This window comes from Protopterus annectens, chromosome 1.part1 (genome assembly GCF_019279795.1).
Source record: "Protopterus annectens isolate FY-2018-M chromosome 1.part1, PAN1.0, whole genome shotgun sequence".
Taxonomy (NCBI): Eukaryota; Metazoa; Chordata; order Ceratodontiformes; family Protopteridae; genus Protopterus; species Protopterus annectens.
Genome location: NC_056726.1, coordinates 951,226,246 through 951,246,784, shown reverse-complemented (window position 1 = coordinate 951,246,784; position 20,539 = coordinate 951,226,246). Strand labels below are relative to the sequence as shown.

The 20,539-nt window shown below is 38.4% G+C and overlaps 1 protein-coding gene across 1 annotated transcript in view; it reads right to left on the bottom strand.

Annotated features, from left to right (window-relative positions):
• The window catches only part of IAH1 (isoamyl acetate hydrolyzing esterase 1 (putative)), a 408,138-nt gene that overhangs the window by 1,465 nt on the left and 386,134 nt on the right, over positions 1 to 20,539 (bottom strand). Inside the window, exon 6 of the mRNA XM_044079155.1 lies at positions 1 to 308. This exon is cut by the window's left edge and continues 1,465 nt beyond it. Coding sequence (XP_043935090.1) covers positions 135 to 308 — 174 coding nt within the window. The 3' untranslated portion in view covers positions 1 to 134. The remainder of the gene's footprint in view (positions 309 to 20,539) is intronic.

Here is a 20,539-nt window from a genome sequence, read left to right as displayed (position 1 = left end):
AGTTGTGATCACCAAATTAATGCAATAAATGGCACAACAAGCCAAATGTGCTACATGTGAAAGACTGTCATAAAGTGCTGAAATATGTGTACATTAGTACCCCTCTAATACCACCAGGCAGGCAATGTTGTTTATCAAGAAGCTTTAAGCATTGCTTCAGGATTCAAGTGATCTATATCAGCCCAGTAGGGCAAGATGAAAGGCAGTCCAGAAACCTTCTTTTCCAGCAGTGGCCACAAATGTGACGCTAAAAAATCATTCCCCTTCTGTGACAAATGAAGTCCATCAGACAAGTATGTTCTGAAGTCCTGAAATGGAAACATTTGCAAATTAGGTTACTCTTCATTTAGATACTATGGAGGTTTTACAAATAAAAATTAAAACAGCACAAATCAACTATGTAGATCTTAGTCTCTATTACATACTAAAGATTTTTTAACAATAAACACACCAAATGTACAAATTAGCACTAAAAATATTCTGCATGAATATGACAGTCTAAGCAGAACAAGAGCAATTTAATGTTTGCAACACTGATGGCCTATGACCTGGAAAGAGGCATAAACCTTAGAAAGGTGGGGTTCCTGAAATGATGATTCAAGCTGAAGACAGCAGACTGACCTTAACAACAGATGTCCTCCATGGTAGCAGTGAGTGAAGAAAGCTGTGAACAAAGCACTATCATATAACACACGTTGTGTGGCACAACAGGATGCTAGTGCATTTACAGGACAGTGACATATTGTGTATTATCATCTACCTAAAAACACACAAATCTGAAAATACTAATGAACAGATAAAGTATACCTATGTGAACACATTTGTAATAAAGTACAGTTGTGTAAAATCTTACCATAACAGTAGACGTCCTTCTTTGCACTGTTGCAGTATTCATAACATTTGGGATCTCCCGCCAAGTACAGCCCAATTTCCGGCCAGTATACCAAAGCCTTTACATTCTCCTAGCATCTGACATCAAAAGTATGCTCCCCGCACAGCCATAGACCATAAAGGGGATGTATGAAAACTCAATACTCAGAACTGAAGTGCCCATGAGATCTACAGCCATCTTAGTGGAAAGGAGAGCATGCACATCTGGGGGGGGGGGGGACCAGAAGAGAGGGTCAAATACCCCTTGGCCAGCAGTTCCCAACAGAAGGAAGAAAACAGGAGAAAGGGATTGTATATTGCAACAATGAAAAGAAGGACATCTACTGCTATGGTTAGATTTTACACAGTCGTACTATGTCCCTCCATATCACTGTTGCAGTATTAATAACATGTGGGAGATTAACAAAGCTACTGAAAGGGTGGGAGGAGGGAAAAGGCAGCCACAGATGAGCCCTCCACAAACCCATCAAAGATAGCTCTGGCAAATCTTGCCCATAGCTCTGGCAAACCTTGCCTTGGCTCTGGAAATGATATTGAACTTGTAATGTTTGGTAAAAGTGTGGACAGAAAATCAAATGGCAGCTTCAAGGATGAATCTGGTATCCATCCCCTGAAGCAAGCTCCAAAAGAGGTCACTGCCCTTGTAGAATGAGCCCTAACTAAAGTAGAAAGCTGTTTTCCATGAAGGAAAAACAAAAAAAAATGGCTTTAGAAATCCAGGAGGATATGGTTTGATTAGAAACCACCAAACCAAATGCCCTTGTATGAAAGGAAGCAAAAAGCTTCTCAGATTAGATCCAAGATAGCGGATATCCAGTAGGTACCTTTTCCACGTGGCTCCTGGCACCGCTTTAAATCCTGCTACAATCCAACTACTAATAACCTATAATATAACTAGGAGAAGTTTGAGGCTTTACATTCCATCTAAAATAATAACTGGAAGAAAAAAATCCTTAATCATCAAATTAAAACTGAATAGACTAACTCCTGATAAATCGTGAGTTTTGCAGCACGTGTATCCTGGGCCTGTTTCTTTCTTAGAAAGTATAGGAAATCTCCACTCGTTTGCAATGTCAAATGAAACAGAAAGGATGGATACACAAATTACAAAATCTAAGCCATCATTGACTGCCTCACCTGAGAAAGAAACATCTGTCAAGAGGCAAAGAATAACGAAGCAACAAGAAGAAAATATGAAATCCAATGTAAAATCAAAGTCCGATATATGATTGAACATGGATGACTTAAAATCGGACCTTCTTCCACTGCAAACAGCTATTTAAAACTTTTCAGATCAGTTATCCAGCTTTGGGAACTCATTAAACTAAATAATCTCATGTCTTGACCAGAATGAAGCCAAAACACAAGCAAATGAAATTAGAATAGAAAAACTACAAACGGAACTTGAAATGAAGAATACAGTAATTGCTGAAATTCAATAAAAGGTAACAGATTTCGAAGTCAGAAGCAGACGTAACAATATTCTAGTAAGACGTCTGCCCAAAAAATATGATCAGATGCAACTAATTCATACCCTTAAACAAATATTTGGAAGCCTGTTTAAAAATGATGAGCTAGGATCAGAAGTAATCATCGAGAGAGCCCGCTGATCCCTTTGTAGAAGCCAAGACTCAGATAAACCTAGACAGGTATACGCTAAGCTTCTGAACTCTCAAGACACTCAAAAGCTTTTGCTAGTTGCCAAATCGCAAAAATTCCTGATCTGAAATGGTCACAAAATCACATTTGCACAAGACCTTCCCTTACAAGTCAAGCAGAAAAGGCAACTATTATCCCCCTACTGTGCTTATTTAATTAAGCAAAAGATAAAATTTCAAATGAAATATCCCACTGTGCTCAAATTTCATCATAAACATCATAGATTTGCTTCGCACTCACGTAAAGATGTAAAAGCCGTTCCTGCAAGCCTTCACTGTGGCTCGAGTCCTGAGCATTGGGTGACATTTTAATCTGAAAACTATTGTCTTTATAAAGCTTATAAAGTTTTTTCTGGATTGAAAATGACCCCTTGGGTCTAGAACAACAACTGGATAAGTTTTCTGCAGTCTCAGTTCCAGCATACTCACATTTTGGGAGTTACACCTCACCTTTCCCCTTCTTAAAGGAACAGTATCTTTTTCTACAAGAGGAAAGAAATTAGTGTGCAGTGGAATCGCTATGGCTAGTTAGAAGCAATGCTTAGGGGAGTAACTAGGGAATGATGTCTGCTGAAAATCTTTAACTGAGTTTTGAAACAGTATTTTTCCTTTAGTTAACTTTGTTTAAAGTCAACGATACATTAGACTGAACAGCAAGATGAGGATTGTTAAACAGAAATGAATATTGACTGTCATTTGTTATGCTCAAACTTTTTCTGTTCTCAGGCATTGACAACCTACTTATAATTATAAGTTACAGGTCTGCACCATTTTACTGTTTTAATTATTTATCTTTGGTGGTTTATGGTTTTATCAGCCATTTTACCACAATACCTTTGATTTGATCTAGCATGCGGGAATCCGCTTGATCTGTTCTCTGCAGCAGTGGTCTAACTTTAAAATAAGTTTTGCCATAAATGCTAAATGATTAAAATGTCTGGTTATTCATTAGTATCTACTTATTTGATTGCTTGTAATACTTTAACAAGTATCAGCTGGAATGAATTTATAAATGGTGTTGGTTAAATGAGAATTTGGATAGTTGGTGTGGCTCAGTTTAAAAGACTTCTGCCTAGCTTCGCACAGCTACAGTTTTTTTTTCCAGTTATTATTTCTGCATTCAAACACAAAGTGGTTTAGATGATACTACATTAGTTACTTGGTAAAAATTTCATCCCAGTAATTTTAGATTTATACAGCTAATCATTGTTTTACGAAAATAACAGAAGGACATGCACCGAAAATCCAAGAATAAAATTTAATAATTTAATAATGTTAGCACTTTTGTTCGTTCCAATGAAATAACTTCTTCAGACAAAGACATTTTTACAACCAAACCAAATTAAATACCCTTCCTACCAATCACATGACAAGTAATCATCAAAGGAAAACAATCACATGACATATGGTTAAAAATAATACATCCCCCTTTACCATATTTCTCACTTATTAACAATTTCTATATACCAAATTTGTATGCATATTAAAATATATATTACATTTATATTCACTTTATAAAAAAAAGTACTAACCAAATATGTTTAAGTTCATCTATTGAGACTTTTGAGTTTCAGCAGGACGTAAACAGAACACAAGTCATTTAGAACTGGCTGATTATAGGCGTTTAACCTAACCTGCCATATTAATTCCTGCTTATCCAACTTCAGTCATATTGGAACACCGCTCTCATCATAATTAGCCTGATCAATAACCCTGAATCTAAAAGTATGATTTGGGTTTAATAATACATGCTTCGTCAGTGCATTGTCGATTTTCCCTTTATTTATACTGCAAACATGTTCGTATACACGCTCTTTAAATTTAAGTGCATGTCCTTTTGTTATTCTCATGAAGTTTAGTTGTTTCAGTTTGTTTATCAGTTTAAGTGGAGTAATCATTGTTTTAAACAACATGTTTATAACGCTGTAGCTAAGTGTTTGAAATATATATGTGAATTTGAAAACTAGGTTCTTCCATCTATGGAAATTACCTTTCTTTTTTCAGCTGAAATAGGGTTATTCTATTAAAACAACTAGATGGTTGAGATATACATCTATAACAATATTGCATATGAATATTATTTAGCTATTAAAAGTTATTTTATCTTAGGTGAAACTTTTCATAAACTATTTCCTGACATTTAAATTCTTAAGTTGATGAAGATAAGATAAGAACAATTATTTTGTTTGTTGCGACTTCTAGTTAACTAACTATCATATTACCTGGCTATTTATGTGGTTATTAATCATCCCTTTTATAAAACTAGTATAATTTCATTACATGAAATTTAACTGCATTCCTGAAATTGACTATTCAATACTTCCTAGTAAGTTTTATTCTAGTCTTAAATTCTGTAAATTTAATATTAGTTTACACTGTTTTTCATAGGGTTAAATATCTAAAGTAAGTAAAGATGTAACTGCTTCAATAAGGTTAAACTCCCTTCAATTAGAATATGCTCCAATTGACGCTATTTAAACATTAGGAACCGGATGGTTAGTGCTGTATAGTTGAAGGATGGCTAATCTTAGAAAGTACAGTTGTGTACCTACCATAAATGTAGATGTTCGAGTGTATTCACTGTTGCAGTCATTACTCTTGGGTTATCCTGCTGGCAGGCTACCTGCAGTCGGCCAGAATTCCAAAGTCTAGGTCCGGCGTCGGTTGCTGTCGCCTCTTCCCTGATGCCAGTGCTCCAGGGGCATAAAAGATGCAGCCAATGCCATTTTCTTCAGTTTTATTTTTTTTTAACAGTTACAGTGATCTTATTGAGTTGTGGGTTAAGGTTCATTATCTGTTTATTCATCTGGGGATGCTTATATATCCTTATCCCTTTACCTCATTCTCTTTCAGAAAATGTGTTTAGGTGGTTAGGCACTGAGGTTGTTCTGAAAGGGTTTAGTGCTACAACTAAACAAATAAACTTATTCAGTACACGAACGATACCAACACAAACGCTATACACACACTGTTCCATATTTTCGTCTTGTAACTTCATCAGATGAGCATACTAACTCCCACTGCCTAAATGTCTGACATTAACACAAGTAACCAATAAAATTCAGCTTCCAGTTAATAAATACAATCAAATGTAAAGTTCCCCCTCCAACCTACACACTAACAAACAACTTGTTTAATACATTAAAACTTATTAAAAATTTGTAAAAAAGTTTTTAGTGCTACAAATCTAATAGCTAAACTTACAAAATGTGCATTTTTTACCTGTATTAATGCAAGTTCTACACATCATGGAATAGATAAAAAGAATGTGGATAATTGATTGTTGGAATGTGAGAGGCCTACAAGATTACGAAAAAAAGAAATTACATATGCATTAAGCACTGCTCTACTCACCCTGGTTAACTAAAGAAACTAGAGTACTCAAAGACAGGGACAAGGCCTGGTTACACAGTTCCATAAGAACAAAACCAACACCAATAAACAACTTTTCCTGGAACTCAGAAATAAAGCGAAGAAATTAATTAAAACCAACAAAGCTAACTTCTACCACAACGTCCAAATCTAACATCAAAATAACCCTCAAAAATTCTGGGCAGCTGTAAACAACCTGTTACAACCAGGTAGAAATACCACACCTATGCCTAATACAGCTGACAGCTGCGAAGGCTTTGCCACACAGTTCAATACATATTTTACAGAATCCATTCAATCTCTAGCAAACAATCTAAACAACATAACTGCCCCCCCGAAACAAACCTCAATATCCAACCACAAAAGTGCAGCAACTTCTTCAAAATAAAACCAGTCCCCACCCATTACATCAAAAAAACCTACTAGATAAACTAAAATGAACTACCTTAGCAGCCGATAACCTCCCAGCAGACTATCTAAAACTAGCATCAGAGGCAATCGGCCACCCAATAACCCTACTGATACATAGATCCATCACCGAGTCCTATGTCCCCACTGTCGGGAAAATATCACACATCATACCCTTGCACAAAGGCGGCAGCTCCAGTGAACTTACTACCTATCACCCCACTGCCATCCTCTCCCCCCTTTCTAAAATCCTTGAGAGAATAATTCACTTACAACTCATGGATTATTAACTCACAACCTCCTATCACACACTCATAGGTTCATAGGTTCACACTAGGCTATCTGCCCTAGGGCATTTATAAGCCTAGCCAGAGTGTGTTTGGCTTTCGCCACCCATTTTAAATTAATTTTGCTATGCCCTTTTTTGAGGTATACTGTGTCTCTGTCTAACAGTGACACAGAGGTGATACCCGGGGTAAACCTACGATCTCCCATCCACTCATCATGATTCCTCTTGAAGAGAGTCATTGAGGGACTCTGCCTAACCTGGACTGAGATTTTATTCCAGAGTGACGGGAGCCTCTGGGTTATGAATCTGTCCCTCCAGCATGTCCTATTTATTTCAGTGCCGAGGTTCAAGTCTCTCGAGTGCGTAGCTCGATGGGATTTCGATTTTCTGAGGTGCAGCATGTCCATTAATTCCGGGTAGGACATGGCTTTATATGTCAGGCACAGCTCTCCTCTGAGCAGGCGGTATGCCACTGAGTAGAGCTGGGGTTTCTTTAACCGGGCAGCATATGACATCTGTTTGAGCCCTTTGATCCTCTTGGTGAGGTACTTTTGGGGTCTTTCCAGTTGCTACAGGTGTCTGGTAAGGTACATCCCAAAAGGGGCATTGTACTCAACTATGGGCCTGATGAGGGATGAGTAAAGAGGCACGATGACCTCCCCTGATCTAGATGTGAATCCCTTCATGATTAGGTGGGCTATATAAAATGTTTTTCTAAGCACTTTGGCCATGTGGTTGTCAAATGAGAGATTGCTATCAACTTGGGTCCCCAGGTCCCTAATTACTTCTTCTGTACTTAATGGATTACCATCTATGTGGTAATTTGTGGGCACTTTGTTTTTGCCAAAGGGGATGACTATACACTTTTTGGCGTTTACCTTGAGGCCATGGCTCTGGCACCAGTTGTCTGTTTCTATGAGGTCCTTTTGGAGGATGCTTGTGTCGGCTGGAGAGTCGATTATGGCGCCCAGTTTGCAGTCATCTGCGAACTTGGTCAGCCACAGTCCTTCCGTGTTGGCCTGTACCTCCGAGAAATATATACCGAACAAGAGAGGTCCCAGGACTGAGCCTTGTGGGACGCCACTTGTAACTGATTTGGAGACTGACATGGTTCCAGCAATTCTAACCATGTGGGTTCTGTCCTTGAGCCAGGTTGCAACCCATCTAGTGACATAGGGGTTTATATTTAAGCTGGGGAGCTTATCTATAATGCCTGAGTGGGGTATTGTATCGAAGTCTTTTGCGAGGTCCAGGTAGGCTGTGTGGACCACCTTCCCCTCGTCAATGACCTTGGTGACTGTTTCAAAGAAATCAACCAGGTTTGAAAAAGCCGAACTGGGTAGGATCCAGTGTCTGTAGGTCCCCAATATCCTTATTTATGAGGTCCATGATGATCCTTTCCATAGCTTTGCAGACCAAGCTAGTCAGGCTTATGGGGCGATAGTTTCCAGGATCCGTTGAGGCACCCCCTTTGGGTACATATCCTGTAGCAAGGCTGAGATTGAACAGTAGTTTTATATTTGGGTTTAGCTCTTCTTGGAGTTCATGTAGGATGCAGCCCGGGACACCGTTTGGTCCCATTGATGCTGTGTTTTTTGCTTTGGAGAGGGCAGCTCTTACCTGTGCATTTGAGATGTCAGGGGGGCAGCATTCTGCTGGGATAGATATTTGCCCTTTTGGTGGGGAGGGGGGGGGGGAGAAGTTTGCGCTGAACCTGTCAACTAGGATGTTGGCAATGTCTGTGGGTTCGGTGTATTTTTTGTCATTTTGGACTAATTCTGAGCATATCTGGGAATTCCCACCCAGGTTCCTAACATAACTAAAGAAAGCCTTGTGATTATCCTTAGTGTCCTGTACAATTTTTCTCTCAAAGCTGGCCTTAGACGATTTTATGAGTGCCCGTAGTTTTTGCTAATACTGATCAGAGATGCCTTCCCTTTCTGGGATTTTGCTCTATCATGTAGTAGCTTCCTCCTTCTATTGTACAGTTTGTTTATAGCTGGGGTCCACCAGACAGGACGTCTGCCTTTGGAGGACTCAACATGGCTTTTGCCCTGCCCATAGCACAACAGCCCTACTATCCTACACAGACACTATAAATCAGCTCAGAAACAACTCCCAGATCATCTCAGCAGTATTCTTAGACCTGTCAAAAGCATTTGACATGGTCAACCACCCCAAACTCAAACATTCTCTCCTCCCACAACCTCAGTAACACTGCTATAGCATGGTTCCAAAGCTACTTAACAAATCAACAACAAGCTGTCCCCTGGGAAGAATCCCTCTCACTCATTCTACCAGTTAACTTAGGGGTCCCCCCAAGGCTCCATCCTTGGTCCCCTTCTCTTCTCCCTATTTACCAATCATCTGCACTCTGCAACCCCCCCAAGCCACAATCATTCAATATGCTGACGACTCCACTCTGATTTGCTCTGCCTCATCCCTTAACGACCTTCAAGCTCTCACCCAAGACACCTTCCTATCTGTTGAGAAATGTCTAACCAACTCCCAACTCTTACTAAATCCCAATAAAACTAAACTTATGCTTTTCTACCCTACCAGAAACCCTCCTCCCACAGCAAACTTTTATATATTCTCTATGAACCAAACCTCAATTACTCCTACCCCCCCCATACCAAACTTCTAGGTGTTATTATCGACAATAACCTAAAATTTGACCTCCACATAGCTCAAACCATTAAAAAAGTACACAAAAAATTCTGTCTCCTTTACAGGAATAGACAATACCTAACTAAAAATACAAAAAGTACAATTGCTAAAACACACCTACTATCGACAATTTTATACGCATCCCCTATCCTAACAAACCTCCGTAAAAATGACCTCACCAAGCTTGAAACTTGCTATAACAAAATCTCCAAATTTGCCACAGGTGCCCACTACAAATCCCACCACTGTCAATCCCTCAAGCAACTGGACTGGCTAGAGCTCCCACACTTATTTCAATTTAATCAACTAACCTTAGCCCACAAAATCCTCCACCATCCATAAAAAAATCAAAGCCCATACAAACCTAATCCAACTATACATAGCATCCGGATCCCTTCGTTCAAACAACAATCTACTCCTCCAAGTCACCAAAGTAAAAATACTTAGCAGGTGAAGTGCTATTCTCCTACTATATCTCCACACTCTGGAACTCTCTACTTACCCCACTCATGAATGCCTCCTCACCTATACAGTTTAAAAGACTCCTAAAAACCCACCTTACAAACTCCTGGCTATGCACCTGCCATACCTCAGGTTAGACTCCTACCACCCCCTTACATCCCTCACGTCTACTCTAGAACTTTTCCTAAAGCATTTCCAAACTCCAACCACTCCCTCATATCCCTCACTTCTACTCTAGTACTTTTCCTAAAGCATTAATGCATATATCCTAACTCCATCTGTCTATTACTTATATCTCATCTTCTCTATTCTCCCTTACTTAAAAAAAACCTAAAATGAACGAAGTACATCCCCTCAGAAAGTATTTTATTTATATGATCTTCTTTGTTGCATACAGTTATAGAAACATTTCTTACTCAATCCCTTGCTTACCTAATTAACTAAAACTAATTATTTGTTTATATTAGAATAATATCAACTCAATGTTTTTTTCTAATATGCTACGATGTAACTATACACTGTACTGTCTATGCTGCATTGTACTGTATGATTTTGAGGAACTTTTCTCCCCAGGACTCCACATGTCCAGATGGACTTTCCCGGGTAATAAATGTAAAATAAAATAAATAAATTTAAATCTGAAGCCAATATAGTTTTTCTTCAGGAAACTCAAACTTGAAAGAAGAATGGAACAGTGATAAAGGGAAAAGATAGCAATCCTAGTCAAACAATCATTTCAGGAAACAATCACTAATCAGGAATCAGATAAAAATGGTAGATGGTATTACTTCATATCCCAAAATCCTCATCTCCCAAAAACAATCCTTTTTCTCAATGTTTATTGCCCATGTACAGGACAACATAACTTAATTCTTGAAATTTATAATATACTGAGTAGATTCTCTAACTATTTTATATGGGGGGGGGGTGATTGGAATATGGTAATAGACCAGCTTGTAGCTAGGGCTAGCAGATCTACTTCATATAACTCTCAAGCATCACTAGCCTTAGCGGAATTAACATCTGACTTCAATCTTTTAGATCCTCTTTTATTTGGAGACAACTTCCCACAAAACAATATCTTCAAATATTATACAAAATATTATAAATCCTGGTCAAGAATTTACCTTTTTTTAATCTCAGAAGTCTTTACGAAGGGAGAAATTAGATATTTTGCAGAACTTAGATTATTTTCCAATCATTCAAAAATTACAATTAGACTGAAATGGCCTGATAATATAAAATCAAAAACACTGGGCTCTAAGTAATAACTTGCTCTTTAAGAGAGATGTAATCCAAGAAATAACTGTTATTCTAGAAGATCTTCAGAATGACTTATTCAGTATTAATTGCCCTTATGATGTCAAACAGGTTGCCTGTAAAGCTAGAATAAGGGGGGGGGGTCCTAATTCAAAAGGTCTCTTACTATAAAAAATTACTAAAGAAAAGGAGGATAAATTAGTAGATCAAATAAAAGAGGCGGAAACATTTTTTTCAAAAAGACAAAGATCCAAATTCAGAACTCCAAATTAATAAACAACAAAAAGAACTATATATTTTGCTTCAGCGACACTATACGCTTTAAGAAATTAAATCCTTAGACAAATATTCCAAATGGTCACAAACTCCCTCTAAAACGTTAGCATGAATAATAAATACTAAACAGGCAGTCCCTAGAATAACCTTATTACAATATGAAAGCAAAACATTCAAGACAGATTTACAAATATTGAAACTTTTTCAGAAAATTTACACGGAGATGTACAATCCTCCCAATAGTCAAATTACAGAATTAGATTGTGAAGATTCCTAAACCATCTTACTTTCCCAAAAATTAATACAATACAAAAAACACTTCTTAAGAGTTCCCTTCACACAACAGGAAATACTGCAAGTAATTACTAAACTGAAACTAGGAAAAGCTCCTGACCCGGATGGATATATGGCAGATTTTTATAGAACCTTTATCCATAAACCACCAGCCACTTTTCTGAAAATGTTCAATTACATCAGGCAACATGGTATTATGGACCTGTATTTAAATAATTCAAAAACAATTTTTATTCCAAAAGCCATCAATAAATGTAATCCTTTTAACTACAGGCCAATTTCTCTGACTAATGTGGCTATGAAAATTATGTCAGCACTGCTAGTGGAGAGACTTAAAAGTTTTGCCTAATATTATAGCACCTGAGCAATCTGATTTTATGAATAACAGACAGACTTGGGATAATACTTTAACATTAGATTCCATGATCCAACTTCTTAAACATGACAGGAATCAGTAGTATGCCTTGGTATTGGATGCATGTAAAGAATTTGATAAAGTTAATTTAAGATTTTTTTCTAACTTTATCTTATTATAATATTCCAAAAGAGTTTATTGATAAGATAAAAATACTTTATAAAAATTCTTATACATCTCTCTATGTAAATAAAGCATTCTCAAAACCTATCAATATTTCAAATGGAACCAGACAGGGTTGCCCCCTATCTCCTTACTTTTTCAACTTATATACAGTGTGAAGGCTGCCAGCCTAACCAGATAGAATTTTGGAGATAATTCTGTCATCTATAAATATTAATGTAAAACCACACGCTTGTGTCTTAAATGGTAAAAATAGGGTTACATGTGGAACTGAAAAGAAAATGTAACAACAGTGCACTCTACTGACCAAGTAAAGCATGTTGTGACCCTTTGATCTAAACATGGCTCCGGCCAGTCTAGATGAAAGAATTCTTGCTATTGTTTTAAGGCCAGATTTAATGGCCAGCATTTGCATGCATAAATGTCCTTTATTGCTCTAGTTTCTGCCTAGAGATGAAGAATGTAAATGTAGTTTCTATTAGCTTGGGAACCCAGGGAAGTGTGAAGAATTATGTAATGTGAACCAGGAATGTGATTTTAAAAACAGAGAGAATCAGACAGCATTAAACATTTTTGTCTTGACCATCCAACTCAGCACTGCCTTTGCTCTATATGTAAGTTTATCTTAGACTTGTGTTTTCTCTTAGAAATAGCTAGAAACTAGAAAGATTAGATTGTGTTTTTCTGTGATGTCAGAACTGTACTTCTGAATTATTTTAAGTATTTCTCTGTGATCTCTAAACTCTTGACTAGCAATGTGTAGTAAAAAGTATTGTCTTGTGTTTTGACTATTTGTTATTAAATATTTTTAAACCCTTTCAACTGTGGCTGTTTTTGTAGAGATAATTTAAGCTCTTTAAAGTACTTGCAGGCCTTTGGTAAAATTATACAAAGCCACTTCAATAGCTTTAGCCCTGGGCTATACTACCAATTGGATAATAATATTGCACAGTAATAATTGGACACCCTTTTAAGGGCCTTTGAGTAGCTGATAAATATTAGTGGGTGATGGCAAGTGGTACTACCTTTTAGACTGGGCAGGAAAGGGGCACAGCTGGAGAAACTGTGCCAGCCTTCCCCAGGAGCGTCTCTGTGGTTATATAAACTCTTTCTTAAAGAGTGTGTGTGTGTGTGTGTATCAGCTACTTGGGCAGGGACACAAAGCACTGGTTGGACAGAGAGGGCGCTGGAGGTTTTAACTTGCCCACTAGGCAGAGATCTGGACCATATATCTGTGCCAGTGGGGAATCTTACTGGGGACCTGGAGAGCAAGGGAGCGACCAGCCCCGGACTGTGATCTCCGTGTGCTCTTAAGGGAAATTGCACTTTACTGTGTGTATTTGTTATCCTTTCCTCCTATATGAAACGCCCCACACTGGTGCTAGTGGTGAGTATTGAGGATGCTTGATTGATGGGCCAGGGCACAGGTGTCACATACAGAACCCCTATTTTTATATTTATCTCAGAATACTTTTCACTGGATCCTAACAATTTTGAAAAATAAGGTAATTTTATCTGCCTTTGGTGATGACTTGAATATGTACTTTGAACTCCCAAATACAGATTTACATAAAATTCTCTTATCAGTTAAAAAGTTTTCTAATGTTTCAAACTACAAAATGAACCAGTCTAAACCCTTTATCTTTCCAATAATCATAAGGAAACTTACTTCCCAGCCTCTGCTTTTAGAGTAGAATACTCATTTAAATACATAGGATTAAACTTTGTACAAAATTCTCAATCAATGATGCAAAATAATCTAATAAAAACATGGTCAAATATTTTTCAGGACACTCAGAGATGGAGACAAATGAATCTTTCAGTTCTATCTAAAGCAGCAATAATTAAAATAAATATTTGACCTAAGCTACTTTATCAGTTCAATGCTTCCAATAGGATTGTTCCCCAGAATCATTTTCGCAAAATTAATACTGAATTGTCCAAATTTATATGCTATCCAAAGTTGACTAGAATCAGTTATACCAAACTTGTATATCCCAAAGAGAAAGGGGGGATTAGCTTACCAGATTTCCAGTTATATTACAACATAATTTGCTCAAGTAGAATTATACAAATTTCAGAAATTAACCCAAAAACTCAAGAATGGTCTCCATTCTGGACTAGAATCTGGTATGAACATGTCAAATCAACAAATATTAACCCTAAAGCCCTTCCTTTTATCAGATTAGATTGTCATAAGAAACTTAAATGTCACAGTCTTTTAAAACATCAGATCAGCATACTTCAAAATTTGACAGAATTCCTAAATTTAACATACTCTCGCTTTCTTACAACCTTTACACTTAAACCCAGACATTAAACTAAACAATAACATGATACATCTAGATAAATATCCACTTATTCAAGATTATAGTGTGTGGGACATACACAAGTACAGAGAGAAACCTCTGCTAGAACTCAGACTAGCTCTAAAGTTGCATAAAGGATATACTACAATACAAAGACAAATTAGAGAGCTTCTACTCACATTAATAATAACCCTAGTTATTAATGAGTCAGAGCTCAATATTAGCACAATACTTTAAACCTTATCCTCTAAAAAAAGAATGACCTCTAATGTTTATAAAATAATCACTTCTATTAAATACCAATCATCTGTTATATTCTAACTACTGAAAGAAATGAATCAGAAATGAATCAGGATTTCACCGAGGATCAGACATCTCAAGCTATTGAGCCAACTCTTAAACTGACCCCTTTCAAAAATCTCATTTATACACAACGATTAATAACACATACTTTACTCCAGTTATACTAAATAGTTTTAATTCCAAAATATATTTGTCCTGTCCATGTTGCTTATTTCCAAAGGCTGAGTTGATGCACATTTTATGGAACTGCAATTTCTCACACAATCTTTGGTGCTCTCTCAGGTTAAGATTAGAAAACTGTGATATGAACAATCAGCATTGTCTTGGGAGTTTGCTATTCTCCATATCACTGATAAAAAAAAGTACCTAGGCTAAAATTACATATTCTTATTGCTCTTTTTGCCTTAGTTAAGCTTTATATTACCCAAAATTGGTTAGACCATTCTAAACTTTCCTGGAAAGGCTTCAAACTATGGCAATTGAATACGTGTCCTCTCAAACTTATAAGAATATTAATAAGTGCTCTTACTATCAGGAATACTGGAACCTTCTCCTTGAACACATACTAAAAGAATAGACTATGTTGGTAAAAGAGTTTTGCTTTAATAAAATATGTGTAGACAAGTACTTTAAATCTGCTATAATATTATTTTAGTAATGTTTTTGTCAAACTTAATAGTATTTCCTTCTTGTGACTTTGTACCATAAATTTCTTTACAGCAGATGTTTATGTAGCACTTGAATATATTGTACATAGTTTTGTTAGAGTGATGTACATTCTCTGCACTGGTTCTGTTTTTTACTGCCTTTATAAATATTGTAATCTATATGATTAACTTTAGATATATATTGTGTGAAAAATTAATAAAACTTTTTTTTTGGAAAAAAAAGCTTCTCAGATTGGTGAACAGCCTTCGTCTTATCCAAATACCTGAGCTGGCTATGAAGATCGAAGGTGTGAAGATCCTTCACACTAGCAGATTGCAGAGAAAGAAACAAGGAAGGAAAGCTGGACAGACTGATTAAGACACAACTCACTGACCACCATGGGCATAAATGAAGTATAAGTAAGCAGGGACACCCTTGTCCCTATAAAAAAATCAATAAGGGATGAATAGCCTGACGTTCAAAAATTCTCTTGGCTGAAATAAGGGTGACCAATAAGTCTTCCAGGTGCAATGTTGCAAAGCAGCAGCAGCAGGCTCAAAAGGAACCAGAATCATTTTTTCAAATACAAAATTAAGGTTCCAAGATGGAGGAATAGGTATCCTTGGAGGGCTGATATAAAGGACGCCTTTAAGGAATTGCTTGACCTCAAAACAAGAAGCCAATGGTAGATTCAAAGGTAGAGAATTAGAGATTGCTGACAAGCGAGCTGTAACAGAAGACTATGCTAAGCCATCATGGAACAGTTCACACAAGTAAGAAAGGACCAAAGGGACCCCCACTGAAAAGGAATCCTGGTGATGCTTGACACACCAAACAGAAAATCATTTTCCATATAGCAATATACAATTTTGTGGTAGTGGGCTTCCTGTAGAACCCAAAGCATGTCCTATAAAAAGTGGTATCTAAATGGGATCAAAATTTTATAACCCAAAGTGTCGGTGGACAAGTGCGAGTGAATGAGAGACTTTTTGTCTTGTGTGAGAAGATCCATCCAATGAGGTAACCTGTGATGACTGCCCCTGGCCAAGTGAAAAAGGAGAGGGGAACCAGTGCTGTCTGGGTCAAAGGGAGGTCACCAACAAGATTTTTGGGGAGTGTTTCTTGATCTTGTGCACGACCCTGAGAAGAGGAGGAAGAGTACAGTAAGCATAAAGAACATCCTCTTACAAAAAAACAGACATGGTGTCCACCTTCCAAGTCAGAGGACTTGAGATTCTGGAACAGAAGTGAGGAAAGGCAAAAAGATCCACTAGAAGAATAACCCACAGATGTACTATGTCCAGAAACACCTCTTTTGTGAAGCATCCATTCATGAGGTTGTGTCCTGGACCTGCTCAGGAAGTCTGCCACTAAATTGTTTTCTGGAGGGAAGTAGACTGCCTGAAGGATTACCTGATGGCAGACAGCCAAATCACAAGCCTGAAGGGCTAGTCTGCAAAGACAACGAGACCTTGTGGCTGCTGCTTGTTGATGTACCACATAACTATGGTGCTGTCTGCCTTTAAAGGGCCAGAAGAACAAAGAGAATGGAAGGCCTGAAGAGCAAGAATGAGTGTCCTCATTTGTTTTAGGTTGATGTGGTCTGACCTCTGATGAAGGGGCCATTAATCCTGACCCTCAGATTGCTGGAAATGGCCCACCACACTAGATCAAAAGCATTTGTGAATAGCTCCTGAGTAGGGGTAGGAGTCAGAAACGGCAGCCCCAGACTGAGGGAGATCTGATGAATCCACCAGTGCAACTTGAGTTTCAGACAAGGAAGTAGGGGAAATGGAAACTCCAGTGGGTGGCGATGCTGGAGCCAAACCTTCTTTAGGTAACCACCGAACTTTGCTCATGTGAAGCTTGGCAAAGTGCAGCATGGGAATGGTAGATGTCATGAATACCAGGATTCTGTGAAATTCCCTTGCAGGAATGAGAGAAAGAGAAAGCAGAAACTGGAAAGTAGGTTGTCAGAGACAAAGCCCTGGAAGAAGGGCAGAAGCCAACACTGGAATGGTTTGAATTCTACAACCCAGAAAAGTACGGTCTTGAGAAGGAGTCAGATTGGACTTCTTGAGATATATGGTAAATCCCAAACTGCACAGAAGCATGGTGAAGTTCAGATCCTGCAAAAGCCTAGATTGAGAAGGATCCTGAAGAAGCAAGGTCATCCACATATGGGGATATCGGGATTCCCTGAAGTCTGCAAAAGGATACGACAGGGGCCACACATTTGGTAAACTGCACTGGGGCAGTAGAAAGACCAGAGATCAAAGCAGGGAACTGAAAATGACAGGAAGAGACAGAGAAATATAAAAACTTATTGAATAGAGGGTTAATAGGAATGTGTGTTCTTTAGGTCAAGGGAGACCAGAAAAGCATGCGAAAGTAAGACGGGAAACAGAGTCTGGAGGGAAAGCATCCAAAAGGAAGGAATCTTTAGAAAGGTATTTAGAAAGACAATATCTAGGGCCAGTCTCTCAAATGGAGGCATATTTGTCATGAAAAGGGTTTTTTTTAATGTTATAGAAGTCTGGGTGGATTTATCAGTGAAAATATGCTTACGAACCCTCTTCCGTTTAGAAGGCTGACAAGGTTGCCTACACACAAAGGCAGACTTAGAAGCATTGCTTCTCTGAAATTTGGGTATGAAAGAAATAAAAGATTTTACCTTTGTCTTGTATGGTCTTAAACAAGTCAGCAGCAGCTGCACCAAAGAGATTCTGATTGCCCAAAAAAGCATCTGGGAGTTTGGTCTTAATATCATCGGGTGAAGCCTGGAGGCAAAGCCAACAGTATTTCCTCATAACTGAACCAGAAGCAGCATCTCTACAGGATGCATCAGCTGCATCATAACTACATTTGATGGAAGGATGGGCCAACTGAGAAGTGGAACTTAACAAAGACAGGGCTGCAGTCCTTCCTTCAGAGTTAAGAAGGTCAGACACCCCCCCCCCCAAGCTGTGACAAAAGGGCAAAAACATACCTGATCATACTGGTTTGATAATGAATGGCCCTGAAGGCCAAAATGGCAGGAGTATACACTTTTTCCCAACCTCTCCATAGCCCTACTGTCTTTATCAGAAGGAAGGAGTTTGAAAGGGGGCTTGTCAACAGAAAGAGAGACCACAGCAAAGTCTAAAGAAGGACTCTTGTAGAGACCCTTAAAGGCCGCAGGCACTGTATAAAAACAGTCATGCTTTTTAGGGTCTGGAGGTTAAGAATCAGGAGCCAAAGAAGCAGCTGTGAATGTAACCAGAAAGGCATCCGATACAGGGTTGGGGAAAGCCGAAGGTTTAGATGATTCCATACACAACAGCTCACAATACCTCCTTTGAATATCAGATACTTGGGAGCAGTCACAATTAAAATACTCAAATCATGCAAACTATTATGTCCCTAAATGACAACTCCTCAAAGGGACAGTCAGGACTTGAGGAGTTCTCTTTTTCAGACCCATAGTCTAAAAGAAAGGTAATCTATGAGGAGTAGGCCCAATGACTCATTCCCTGAATCTATCTCCTCATCTGAAAAATCAGACTACATATTCAATTTAGCTGGAGTAGAGGACCACAGAGAAGCAGGAACAGATACGACCTGAGGTGGTGTTAAGGCCACCAAGGCAATGAACAAGCCCTGAGTAAAATCCTGCCATTCCTTCTGAGGCTTCTTAGCAATGGGAGGAATGTGCTTAAGTTTTCTGCTTCTTCTTCAGTGGGATGTCCACTTCGATATACCTAAGAGGCTCAGAGCCATACCTAGACTCAAAAAGGGTACCAGAGACCTCTTTCCTAACACGAATCTGGGGAATTCCCCCTATGCCCTTCAGAAATTATCAGTTGTGGATCCCCCCCATATCCGCTGTGGACGTCAGCACTGTCTCAGAAGACTTGCAAGAAGCCAGGTCCATGCTGGCCTCTGACAGAAGTACAGGAAACGAAATCAGTGTCTGCACAGGATGGTTTACAAGGTCTTTATTCACCTCAAGAGACATCCAGCAGAGGCTGGACAGCAGCAGAGCCAGACCGAGACTATTTGGTCTTCTTTTTAAGACACGGCTGTACCTCAAGGTGGGTGGATTCAGCCATGGTAGCTTGGGTTAAAAGTTTGAGATGTTAGTTCTCAAGATAAATAGAGGACAGTCAGCTGCAAAGCACTTTAGGAACAAAGTGGTACACTGGATATGATTGTGTGAAGCACCTAGGCAACAGAAACATTTCTTGCAATGGCCTTTATGGGGAATCTTTCTCTTACACTGACATTTTCTCTTCCTGTTTGACATGAACCCTGAGTACACAAGTAAAGGAAGAAATAGAAAGAACATCAATGAGGTACTTCTCTGTGAATGGCTTTGTAAAAAAAAAACAGCTCAGTGAAGGGCATTCAGACTGATGTTTAACTGTGGCATTCAGACTACAGTAAAGTTCGAAGTATGAAGCATTCATATGTCATCGTTCTGCCCTACAATTATGTGGGGAGCATATGTCTGACGTATGCCACTAGGAGGATATAAGGGCTTTGGTATACTGGCTGGACTCTGGGCTATCCTTGGCAGGAGACCCCACATGTTATGAATACGAACTACAGGGTTTGATTCTAATCTCTGGTTACTGAATAGATCTGTAATATTGTGTAGACTGATAGCCTAGTACTTCCCTATGAAGGAAAGGGTGAAAGAGTGTGGAAGGACATCATATGTTCAATAAACAGAACTACAGGGTTTGATTCTAATCTCTGGTTACTGAACAGACCTGTAATATTGTGTGGACTGATAGCCTAGTACTTACCTATGAAGGAAAGGGTGAAATTGTGGAAGGACATCATATGTTCAATAAAAAGGGACATCGCTGTAGAAAATAATAATAAAAATATCTGCAATAGTAAGAAGTCCCTAGAGCCACATGGATGAATCTCACTCTGGGGAATTTAAAGGCAGCCTAGCTATAAAACAGTCTGTACTGAGAGCACTATGCTAATTTTTTTGTTTGCCCATTTGCATGCCCTACTGTGTTCTTATGCCCAAAAAGTGGGTAAACAGAGCAGTGGTACGCAATAGATATGTTCTCACTTACCTGGATGTCCCTCTTTTAGGAAAGTTTGGTTAGGTATTATATTACTTCACCACCAACTGGAATTTTGCAGTTTGCCTGTAAAATAT